We start from the raw sequence: 13404 nt of genomic DNA, 5'->3' as shown, positions 1-13404 counted from the left end.
GTATAATATTTAAATTTTGTAAGATTTATTGAAAATTAGGTTAAATTGAGTTAAATCCAAGACTGTGGTTATAATGTTCATATAAACAACAGAACCCCAACTAAAAGTACAATACCGGTGATGGACATATTCAAAATCTCATACCAACTTGCTTCCGAGTGTTTCGATGTATGTACAGTTCTTTCTTCCATTTTAATAGGATTAATGTGTTTCCGGTGGGACTATCAGCAAATGCTAAGCCAAATTTTATTTGCACCGACAACTAAAATATATTTATCACTATTTGAGTGATATAATATAATTTTAATATACATTACTACAGTACGCATACCAAAAGAAGCAAAAGGATAATGCACAGCGTGTATGTCATCAGTGTTACTAACTTCAGTCAAGTTACCATTGGTGCCAGATAAAGTGTAATATCGGTGTTTGTCTCAAACTCTTCATGTGATTCTTGATCAGCATGTGTGTGATTCAGAAAAATCTATTCATGGATTGGAAAAGAAATTCCCGATCCAGACTTCAGGAAATAATTTTCCAACATTTTGGGATCCCGAAGAGTCAGAAATTGTCCACTGATCGAATTTAAAAGTGGCTAATTTTTTATGTTTTCTGCACTTTGACTATCGGAAATATCCTGCAATTAGTAGGGATGTGTGGGACAGAAATGTTTTGGTCGGAATGGCATTGGGATGGGATTTTTTTTAATCCTGACATTCGAGATAGGAAAAATTGCAATTTCCTGGCCAAGTTACTAGAAATCTCGAATTGTAGATGGCCTTTTCCTCTGAAGTGATTGATTTTACATTTCTGGAATAAAAAAAAACTAACAATTTCCATGAAGTTACAGACACTTACAATGGAGAAAATATGGAGAATTAATCAGTTTGAAACATGACAAATCGGAATTTGCTCACAGCTCGGGATCCTGAAAAGACAAAATCAGAATGGGTAATTTTCTTTCCGATCCTGGTACAGACTTTTTGAGATTTCGCATAGTCCTAGAAATTAATTTTTATATCAGAAACTAGGGGTGTGCAGGATCCTGATATAGGAAAAATTTCAGTATAATTCCTAATGGTCAAGATTAAAAGTAGCTATTTCTCAATGTTTTCAGCATTTTAGTGGGGAAATTATGACTTTCATTCTGAATGTCTTTGCAATGATTTTCAACATCAAAAATGTTTGGTTCCATCAATCCCACATGCTGAAAATTCAGGTGGTCGCAACCTAGTTTCCCACCACAAAAATTAGGCTACAAGTCCATTATTAGTCCTTTTATAGGCTTTTGTAAAATTTTTTGAGTGCTGATGTATTATTTTCCGAAATCCTCATTATTTCATTGAACTTTGTGTAAAATTTCAAAGAAATCTGATCATTGGTTATGGAGAAAATAAATAAAATGTAAGCAAGGGTATCTTGTGTTGAGGGTCTCAAGAGTGACAGACAACACTGATTTAATGACATTTGAAAGTGCTATAAAATGAAAACAGTTTGAGATAGAGTGAAAAAATTTAGGGGGTTTCATTCAACCATAAGGGAAGGCTGTGTACCAAATTTCATCGAAATCAGAGATGGTGGGTGACAAAATCTTAGTTTTTTGCATTGATTAGATGTGGAATGACTCCTGCAGAATTAACATCACAGGATGGACACTAGCTGAAAACATGGTGTCAGTTTTGCGCTACTTTCATGAGGATACTCTTTTCTTAAGCTCTGAAAAAGCTTCTATTGCTGATGTTATTTCCATGACACATCAATTAGCCAAGCACTTCAAACATTCAAACAGTGCAGAAGCAAGAAGGTCATGATGAGTGAAATGATGCATTCAATGAATTCTTGGTTTTTCCCACTTGGAAGCAACAGACCATTATTTGGTAGCAACATGCTTGAATCCTAAATACAAAACAAGGTAGGTATAATTTTTCTTTCTCTTCAGTATAAATTCAATTTTGTAAGCAATACCTGCATTTATTTACATATCTATAAGTAATTTTTTAAATCCTATTTAAAAAAGTGGAGAAAGTGGTCTGGGATACACGAAATTGAATGCTAACTGATCACATTTCAGGGCTTATGTGCTTATGTGTAGCTTATGTGTAGCTTCCACATCTTGATTCAAGTTTCAGCCCTTTTAAAACACTGACATCTGTACATTAAATTCAAAGTAGTTTAAATTTTTGAGGGTGTAGAGTCGGCCACTCGCCATTTCCTGATTAGTCCATGTGTGCACAAACTGAATTTAAAATAAAAATTCTGAATATGAATTATATTCAGCAGAATGAAAGATGCCAAAATCAGTTTAACACTATTAACCTTCTATTTTTCCCCCCATCATCAGAAGAGTAATCCATTTTCCCTTGACAAAATTCTGTTTTATTATTTCAGGCTGTTTTCATCTTCAGTAGCCGCAAATAGGGAAGTGTGTTGCCTAATGAATGAAATTGAAGGTTTCTCTGAAATGCAACCTAGCACACAAGCAGAAACCATCAATACAAGTGTACAAACTGGATCTTCATCACTGTGGAGTTTTTGTGATAAAATTATTGCAAACTCTCATTCAGAGGATCAACCTACCTCAAAATCAGAAATGGAACAGTACATTGCTGAACAGACCATTCCACGTGAACAGGATCCGCTGTTGTATTGGAAATTCAAAAATGAGTATCCAAAGCTGAAGCAAGTGGTGTGAAAATACTTGAGCATACCTGCTGCATCAGTGGTCAGTGGACGAGTGTTCAGTGTTGCTGGACAGATTTGTGATAAGAGAAGAAGTAGGTTACTTCCGGAAGTGCTTCAAAAACTCGTGTTTCTGAAGTTGAATCTGCCAGGATTAAATATCCAATATTAAGAACAGGAATTCATTTTGCATTTCAAAGAACTGCTTGTGTACTAATGTTAAATCTCTGAAAATACATATGTATGTGTATAATATGCAAATATAAGTGTTTGAAGCAAATTTAATTTTGTCATGCTCAAAATAACATTCCATTTCCATTATATAGTCTTATGTATCAGAATCGGTTAAATACCGGCATCAGTATCGGTTCCAAAAAAATATCGGTGAGTACATCGGCATCGGCAAATTTTTCATCTTCATCAAATCGCTCATAAAAAGTATATAGAGCATTCTAGGTCAAATATTTCACATGTTTGTGGTAGTTTCGCTTCAGAAAAGGAATTCTCGAGTTTGTCCCTTTCTGAGGAAATTTTTATACAAACAAAAATCTACTAATGCTGTCACCTTATAATCCTTGAGTTTGTTTCCTGGTGGAAGTACGTACATTGTACAGTGTATCTAAAACAAACTTTTGTAATTACCTTGATGTGAATTGTGTGTGTACATATTTTAGGCTGTTTTCAATATGTGGGAAAATCTGCACATTATATTTCCATTGTTTCATCTTATCATATGCTTATAGCATATTACGTGCCCCTCCCAGAAAAAAAAATCTAGATCCGCCTATGTGTGGGTATGTTAAAAGTGTGGTATCATTTTCCCCTTCCCCTCATTCACACTTTCTGATCATGTGCTGCCTTTCATTAATCAATACCATAACTCTTATTTTACTGCTTATCACTACACAAATAAACTTCTTGAACCACGGTTGTTAAAGGTCCAGAAACCCATAAATTCTAATGGGTTCTATTGGGTTCCGCTGCAGGATCGTGCATCTGATTTTTCTTGCACAATTTAAATTTGGTCCAAGTTGTGTATTGTTTCATTGAATAAAGGTTCCTGGACTGTATTTAAATTGATCTGGAAAAAAGGTTACTGGATCATATTCAAATTGGTCTGGAAAAAAGGTTCCTGGACCATATTTAAATTGGTCTGGAAAAAAGGTTCCTGGACCATATTTAAATTGATCTTGAAAAAAAGGTTCCTGGAGCATATATAAATTGAGCCAAAAAAAGGTTACTGGACCATATTTAAATTGGTCTGGAAAAAAGGTTCCTGGACCATATTTAAATTGGTCTGGAAAAAAGGTTCCTGGACCATATTTAAATTGATCTGGAAAAAGAGGTTCCTGGACCATATTTAAATTGATCTGGAAAAAAGGTTCCTGGAGCGTATATAAATTGAGCCAAAAAAAGGTTACTGGACCATATTTAAATTGGTCTGGAAAAAAGGTTCCTGGACCATATTTAAATTGATCTGGAAAAAGAGGTTCCTGGACCATATTTAAATTGATCTGGAAAAAAGGTTCCTGGAGCGTATATAAATTGAGCCAAAAAAAGGTTCCTGGACCATATTTAAATTGACCCAGAAAAAAAGGTTCTTGGACTGGATTTAAATTCATCCTGTAAAAAAGATTCTTAGACCGTATTTAAATTCATCTGAAAAAAAAAAAAAGGTTCCTGGACCGAATTAAAATACTTTACAGATAAAAAGGTTCTTTGCAGTCCATAACCCCTTTACGTTTGCTGATTTTCTCTCCTGGACCGGAATTGAATTTATTTAAAATTCCAGGACCTTTAACAACAGTGCCTTGAACCATTAGAGTTCTACAGGAAGGAAAGCACTGAGCTAGCAAAGAGACAAAGTTGTTTTTTAAAGTCCACTTTATGCTCAGAATAGCTAGTCAGAACTAGAATTGCACAAAGTTTAAAGTGGTAACTTAGCCACAGCTCAACGTGTGGAACAGGTGTACAGGGGCTGATTTAAAACAACAAACAAAAAATTATATTTATATAGAAACTAAATGTTACATTAGATTTTTACCATGGGCAAACTAAGGGGAGGGGTGGAGGGGGTGATTACCCACAAGACTCCTAATCTGATAATAAATTGTCAAACAACATCCGGAGTTTATAATGATCTCCTTTTTTCAGTGTCTAAAATTGCAAAAGTTTGTCAAAACTTCCTTTGACTCCATTTTATGATGATAGGCAAATCAGGACAGATCATAAAATAATATCTGAACCATTCTACATGCGACTCCATTGTGAATCAAACCTGAGATACCTTGATTACAGACTATAAAAATGATTGCTCCCTTGACATCTAGCATTGAGAAATCACACCTTACCAAACAAATCTCCACTTAACAGAGTTAATAATCGAGATCCTCATCTCTTCAGATGCATAAATTTAACAGTAAACGTTCACTGAACCTAAGAGGCATCTGAAAGTGATCATCCTCTGCCCCTAATCACAACAAAAGGTCACTTATGTGACACTTTTTCAATGCACATCTTGATTTTTTTAAAAAATCCTTTTAAGTCAGGATATGCTCCAAAATTGATTGTCTTGCTGCATTTTACATTTTTGTTATTTACTATCCTCTAAAAAATGTAACACTGTAATTATATGCATATCTCAGAATTGTTTATATCTTACCACTGAAAAATCTAATTTTACTTAGCAGTTACTGCCACTACAATTGAGTGTATGAAACAAATGTAACTGGCTTACTACTAAAAGGAAACAGAAACTACAAGTAATAATTGATGGGTGTCAAGAAGAAACACACCATAATCAAGCCTGGAGGATAGCCTTCCAAAAGTTTCATAGATGTCAATTTCAGTCTGTATTCATACTTTGAAAATTTGATTTTATAATATTCTTACTTTTCTTAGTCTCCTACAATAAGTAGGTGCAAACAATTCTTACCTGTTGAAACTTCTCATCTAGTTCATACCGTTGCTTCATCAGGCATTCTTTAGTAAGCCTGAGGTTTTGAATTTCATGTCGAACAGCATTTTGCTCATCCAAACCTTTTGATCTTTCCAAACTTGCTGATTTCTCTTTTATTATGCCATTCACATGGAATATTCTTGAGTTAAGTTCACTGCCAGACTGAAAAATAAAGATAGAACTGATGAAGAGATTCAGTAACATTCGTTAAGAAACAAAGTATGACATTGTAATAAGAAATATAATCTAAGATATGAGAAAATATCTCCAAGTTTGAACACACTAACTTTAACAAACTGGACAATTTGAATATTGTTGTACTTTTGGTACTATATACTAGGGGTGGCCAGATCCGGATCCGGTTGGTTCCAGATCCTTAGGATCCGGATCCTAAAATTTTTCGGATCCGGAATTTTCAGATCTGGATCCGGATCCAGAACTTTCGGATCCGGATCCGCGGATCCGGAATTTTCAGATTCGGATCCGGATCCAGAACTTTCGAATCCGGATCCAGAACTTTCGGATCCGGATCCAGAACTTTCGGATCCGGATTCAGAATTTCGGATCCGGATCCAAAACTTTCGGATCCGGTACTTCCAGATCCGGATCAGGTACTTTCGGATCCGGATCTGTTTTGCCATCCCACATGCGCTTCTTTGGAAAGTAAGAATGTGCTTATAACATATTGTTACCTGCTAATATACATATATATATAATATACATACACATATATATATATAGTGTGTGTGCTCGCGTGCGCGATTTGTAATTAATTAATACACTTACTTACTAGGGAGGTCTAAGTCTCCCCCTCTGATTTCCATGAAACTTGGCAGGTGTATAGAGCCCCCCCCCCTCAAATGTCAAGATGAGGAGAAATTGAAGTGGGGATCTGTCCCCGAAACCACATAAATATGGCATAGGAAGAAACAGGGGGCTGTCAAATTTCATGGGAATCGGAGGGGGACACAGGGGTCAGATGATTCCCACGGCAATTTGTCCTAATCTTGACATTTGAGGCGGGTTTTGCCCCCTAAAACAGTATTTTAGCCGAAACAAAAAAACACGTATTTCTTCCTTTGGGCCCCTCTATACACCTGCGAAGTTTCATGAAAATCGGAGGGGAACACAGGGGTCAGATCCTTACTTCAATTTGTCCTCATCTTGACATTTGAGGGGATTTTGCCCCCTGAAACAGTTTTTAGCTCAAAAACACGTAATTCTTCCTTCGGGCCCCTCTATACACCTGCCACGTTTCGTGGAAATCGGAGGGGAACTCAGGGGTCAGATCCCCACTTCAATTTGTCCTCATCTTGACATTTGAGAGGAGGTTGCCCCCTAGAACAATTTTTTTTCCGAAACAAAAAAACACGTATTTCTTCATTTGGGCCCGTTTATACACACACCTGCCAAGTTTCATGGAAATCTGAGGAGGACATAGGGGTCAGATCCCCACTTCAATTTGTCCTCATCTTGACAATTCAGTGGGTTTCGCACTGTAAAACCGTTTTTAAGCTGAAACAAAAACAAAAAAAAAACATGTATTTCTTCCTTTGGGCCCCACTATACACCTGCCAAGTTTCATGGAAATCGGAGGGGGACACACAAATCAAATGCCCACTTAAATTTGTCCTCATATTGACATTTGAGGGGGGGTTGCCCCCTAAAATCGTTTTTTAGCCGAAACAAAAAAAACACGTATTTCTTCATTTGGGCCCGTTTATACACACACCTACCAAGTATCATGGAAATCGGAGGGGGACACAGGGGTCCGATCCTCATTTCAATTTGTCCTCATCTTGACATTTGAGGGGGTTTTGCCCCCTAAAACCGTTTTTTAGCTGAAACAAAAAAAAAAACACGTATTTCTTCATTTGGGCCCGTTTATACACACACCTGCCAAGTATCATGGAAATCGGAGGGGGACACAGGGTCAGATCCTCACTTCAATTTGTCCTCATCTTGACATTTGAGGGGGTTTTGCCCCCTAAAACCGTTTTTTAGCTGAAACAAAAAAACACGTAATTCTTCCTTTGGGCCCCACTATACACCTGCCAAGTTTCATGGAAATCGGAGGGGGATACTTAGATAACCTCCCTTGTTAGTCTTACATTTTGTAATTATTTAACACTGCATATATTATAATGTTTTATTTTAATTTGTTGAACTGTAACTGTAGAACAATTGTATAATTTTTGTATAACATTTCTATCTTGTTATATGTGTTAAAGGTTTCATCCTGGAATGGAATGTCTCACATTTATGTGTGTTTTCATTTCCAATACATTCGAATGAATACATATTCGTTTCAATGGCATTTACAAAATCACTTCGGACATTTGTGCACGAGTGTGTTAGCCGATGCGTAGCAAAGTATTTTAGGAACAACACTTGAAAAAAATTCTTGTAGGACTAAGGTGTGGTAATATTATAATGGGATTGAGATACGAAACTTTCGGATCCGGATCCAGATCCGGAACTTTTGGATCCGGATCTGCGGATCCGGAACTCTCGGATCCGGATCCAGATCCGAAACTTTCAGATCCGGATCCGGATCCAGATCCGTAACTTTTGGATCCGGATCCGTTTGGCCATCCCTACTATATACCATACCAAAGGAGCACAAACTGCAAACAGTTAAGGAGATTAAAACTTTGGATAATAAACAATTTTGATGTGGCTATGACACAAAATTGCATTTCAAAAGAGAATTTTTCATTTCTGACTGCTAACTGCAAGTAACATGTTGAATGCTACAGACCTGTAGCACAGTAGCATGATTTACATGTCTTATAGTTTTCTGAAAGCAGTTTCTAATAACAGTAAAAATTTAGTAAATAAGCACACTGTTAACTAATCTGTACAGTGTGCAATTGTATATTTTGTAATGTATATTTTGAAGCATTTTTACTTTTCTTAAAATTTCAAAAACTAATGCACTCTTCCCGAGATTCAAAAACATATTCTCAGTTTACTAGGTATTTCCATATTAAATCAAGAATGAGATGGGCATATTCAACATCAACATCTTGCCATTTACAGTTCCATTAAAATAAAGACCTGTTTTAATGTGGCAAATTTTACAAATATAAGAACTGAAACTTTAAACGTTGTCATTCATGAAACAGCCACTGTCATGGTCATGTTTTGAATATTGTCCTACAAGCAAGCACCCTGACGAAATTCACTCAAACAGTTTGCAATGGAGATCAACATGACACATTCCATCAGGAGCAGAACCACAGCCAAGTTTCAGGAGAGGAGATTAGGTAGAAAGTAGAAAGATTGAAGTGGGAAAGAGCTTTTAAATTTTACAGGAGTCATGAGTTGTTGGCAAAAAGCTCAGGTCATTTTCATCTAATTTTTTTATGCAGCCTTTTCAGCACTTCCAAATAGTAAACTTGGCTAACTGTTTGTCCAATTGGTACAAATTCATAATGAATAATCCCTCTGATATCAAAAAAGTTTAGCAACATTGAACAAAATGAAACTTTTTTGGTCATGGAGAATTGGCTGACTCCATTGTGCACTTTGATGCTTTGTTTCAGAGCCTGGTACACACATATTTCATCACCAGTGATAACACTGCCAAAAAAAATCATCTTGCCTCTCTGAAAGTTCGTGGATATCATCAATTTTCCTTTGCTTCTGTTCATCAGGGAGCTCCTTCAAGACCATTTTTGGACAAAGCTTTCCCATGCCAAGACTTTCAGTTAAGATTTTCCAAACTGTTTCTCTAGCAATGTTTACTTAGTTTGCCATACTTCTCAGTCAGCCAATGATTTTCACACACAATTCGATGATTTCTTGCAATGTTTTCACCAGTCTGCTCATTACTGGTCACCCTGACCTCTCTTTATCAGTAACACTTTCTCTTCCCTCAGAAAAGCATTTAATCTAATTGTACACTGCCGGTTTCTTCAAGGCATTATTGCCGATAAACTTGGACAATATCCCTGATTTAATTTTCATTCTTGCCAAGTTTAACAAGAAATTTAATGTTTGTTTGTTGCTCTAATTCAAGCTCCAACATTCTCGAGACTGCACACAAAAGCATGCAACAATAGTGAAGGCCACTGAGCAAGACACCACCACACATTGACATGAACACAGCTATGAGAGACTGATATGCCAATGTTATGAAGCCTTACTGAGCTGCTTGTACAGTGTTGCCAGAATACTTGCATGGTGTCAAGTTTGCGAACTTAAATGTCAGACCTCGTATTTATAAATGAATACATTAAGGTAGATATTACAATTTTGTTTCTTTATTACATGCCACACATGCATTAAAAATATTAAAATCATTTCATTCTGGCATATTCAACCTCAACGTTTTTATCAACATTTTCAGAAATGTTACATGTAAAATATGTACCATATTTCTGTCTTTCTAAATGATAGTGGATACAATACGTATAATGAATTCTGAAAAAGTTTGTGTATTTACAAAGCAGCAATCATTACATTTTAGGCAACAATGGTAATCCAGACAACTAACTCAGAAAAAGTAACAGCAGAAATGTGCCAAGCAATGACACAACAAATTCCAATGAGGATGGTGGCAATGGTTACCGAAATTAATAGAAAATTACTTAAAATAGATTCACGGAAAACGTGGGTACTGATAACTTTTGATGCACTCTTTCCTTAATATGGGACTCAGTCAATAAATAATGAGGCAGAGGATATTACACCAAAACTATGGTAGTTAGAAATGGGTCGATGGGCCCGAAACTGTGACAAAACTGATTCGTGTGCATTTTTCCACTAGATGGCGTTAAGTGTCTGGCAAGGTATGCGCAAAGGCTGCTAACCGAGCAGCTGCCATGTCCAATCATTCCATGTTTGACTGCGATGCATAACGGAGGCATCCAAAGAGGAGCAGCAGGGTGTCGTGTGCTTCTTGACAGCAGAAGGTGTAGGGGGTCGTGAAATCCATCCACGAATGGAAAGGATATATGGGGGGACACTGTATGTCCCAGGCAATAGTGCAGGAGTGGAACAAATGTTTTTGCGAAGGATGCATGTCGCTCGGGGATGACACGCAGAGTGGAGCACCCCACAGACCACATGTTGAGCAGGTGGATGAGCTCATCAAGACAGACCGTCGTGTAACAGTGGACAACATTTCGGCATCAGTGGGGTTTAGTGGTACAGTCCACACAATCATCAAGGACACGTTGAAGTTCCGTAAATTGTGTGCTCAATGGGTCCTGCATCAGTTGACACCGGAACAAGAGGCCTGTCGCATGGCCACACACACAGCCAATGCAACAAAGGAAATTCTGACAAAATTCAAGTTGGAAGTCATGAGTCACCCCCCCCCCCCTATAGTCAAGATGTGTCCCTGTGTGACTTCCACATCTTCGGTGCTCAAAAAAGCACTGCGGGGACAACGGTTTCAATTGGACGATGACGTCAAGGAGTACGTGTGCAATTGGCTCCAACAGCAGCCAAAGGAGTTCTACGAGCATGCCATTTTGCAACTGGTGTCACAATGGGATAAAAGCCTAAACAGTGGCGGACAATCCTTCTGAGGTTCGTTACGTAAGTACTGTGAAATATCCTCTGCCTCGTTATTTATTGACTGAGCCTACATACATAACACTGAAAATTTTACAAGAGGATTATTCAGAATTTTCACAATTTTTACAGATTCACCATGGAGTTTATCTTAACCCTTAAAAGATGGCCCGTCACCTATAGGTGACAGCCGGTATTTACGCCAACGACGGACTGTTACCTATAGGTGACAAGATGCTTTTGCATGTAGTATCGGACTTTTGGACATACTGTGACTCTGATTATGTTTGGCTATACATGTTTTGAGTTCTGCATGAGTCATGAGGTATGTGATGAACAATGAGCAAGGTTTAATATCATTTTGGTTATATGGGGGGAGAGGGTCAGCCCTCCAAAAATCACGTTCTTTTTTTTTTTCCCTCATTTCTGGGATATGCATAGGCTCTTCTAGCAAGGGAATGAATGCACTAAAATAATCTTCTAGCTTCCCTTTTCACATGTCAGTGGTAATGGGCCAGCAGCTAAGTTGCACATGAGGGGTTCAAAGTCGCTGAGAGGAGTCAAGTCGCTGGGACAAAATATTTTACGATGCCTTTGTTCATTTCCAAACAGGCGTCACCATGTCGGAAGAGTGTTTTCAAGTTTCTCCTCAGCCATGCTATGATATTTTTGGCTTCAATGATGCGTTTATCCAGGCTACGGGAGGAGGGGCTGGTGGGTGTCTTTCCCAGAAGGCTTTTTTAAGGGCCAATTCATTGTCTCTGCAGCGTTACAAGTGGTCGTGTGTGCTCTTGCAGTGGCGAACTGTTTGTGTGCTCTTGTGGCTGATTTTTACATAGATCAGTGGTGGACTGTGTACTCTTGTGTCAGCTTTTTATATAGATCAGTGGCATAGTGTTGTGCCAGTTTTCCATTTCTTTCCCCTCCAACACGAGTACAGGTGTGTAATATGGCAAAAAGACCCGGTTTGTCACTAAGTGATATTGATCAAGAGTTGCGTGCATTAGATACGGATTCGGAACCAGACGATGACAACAATTCCAACCTCACGGTGTTGAGTAACGATGACTGACGATATAACAGAAACGGCTTCAGGCAGCGACAGTGACTCTGAACCTGATGACTTAACATGGCGAAAACCAACTGGACGGGACCAATGGATTACTGCTTTACAGTAAAGAGGTAACCACGGTGTGACTGTCCCCATGGATGTCAATTCATCCCCCCTGGACTTCTTTAGACTTTTGTTTACGAACTTACTTTTCAATGTACTGGTGGTGGAATCCCAAAGATATTACGACCAGCATGTTGCAAAACATGGGACACGTAGACCAGCAACTCCCTTTACAATTCACAAATTTTTGTTCATTTCCGTTCTATTGGCAATGGGACATCACAAAGTGGACAGAATAACTGACTATTGGACACATGATGGAATATTTTCAGCCCCTTGGTTCAGACAAGCTATCACCCGAGGATGCTTTTTACATTTCCTCAGGTTTCTTCATTCCGAGTACAATTCCCAACACCGAGACCCATATGCCAGAGACTATGATAGGTTGTGGAAGATCAGACGTTTCTTTGATGGAATCAATGACAATTTCAGCAGACATTACATTCCTATGGAACATATATCCATTGATGAGGAGGTCATGGGTCTGTTCAAAGGAAGGGTGATCTTCAAACAGTATATCCCAAAGAAGCACAAACGATTTGGAATAAAGATATTTCAAATCAGTGACGAAACGGGATATACTTACGACATGAAAGTATACCTGGGGAAAAACAGAGACGACGCCAGGCAGCAAAGGACACCGACACATCTGCTAGTCATTGACCTGACACAGAAGGTGAGAAATGTTGGTCATAAATTGTTTATGGACAACTATTTCTCATCTCCTGCATTATACAATGAACTAGTAACTCTTGGAATCCAGTGCTGCAGTACTGTGAATCCAAATCAACTCGCTTCATCGTCTAAGGGTTAAGATACACAAATTTTCTGTAATTATAAATGTACTTTAAAAATGAAATAACACACTTTTAAATGCCGTTTTTCTAAGCAACATTTTTCTTTCATAAATGCTTCTCGTTTGTCCATCATCTGTTGTCTTTGAAGTGCTTCTTCGTACATCTTCTCCGACACTTCTCTCATGGCCATTATTCGTTCTTCCTGTTGTTGTATCCAACACAGATGGTCTGCTGCAATACTTCTGTCTATTTCTTTTTGTTTGCTCTGA

The 13404-nt window shown here is 37.9% G+C and overlaps 1 protein-coding gene across 5 annotated transcripts in view; it reads right to left on the bottom strand.

Annotated features, from left to right (window-relative positions):
- Window positions 1–13404, bottom strand: part of cos (kinesin-like protein costa) — a 181767-nt gene that overhangs the window by 33381 nt on the left and 134982 nt on the right. For all 5 annotated transcript variants that reach the window (XM_083117471.1, XM_083117474.1, XM_083117469.1 and 2 more), the window contains 2 exons: window positions 13206–13400; window positions 5615–5800 (listed from right to left, as the gene is read on the bottom strand). In XM_083117471.1, coding sequence (XP_082973597.1) covers window positions 5615–5800; window positions 13206–13400 — 381 coding nt within the window. The remainder of the gene's footprint in view (window positions 1–5614; window positions 5801–13205; window positions 13401–13404) is intronic.

This window comes from Lepisma saccharinum, chromosome 2 (genome assembly GCF_977018435.1).
Source record: "Lepisma saccharinum chromosome 2, izLepSacc3.1, whole genome shotgun sequence".
Taxonomy (NCBI): Eukaryota; Metazoa; Arthropoda; class Insecta; order Zygentoma; family Lepismatidae; genus Lepisma; species Lepisma saccharinum.
Note: the sequence above shows the minus strand (reverse complement) of the source record. Positions and strands in the feature narration are given on the sequence as shown.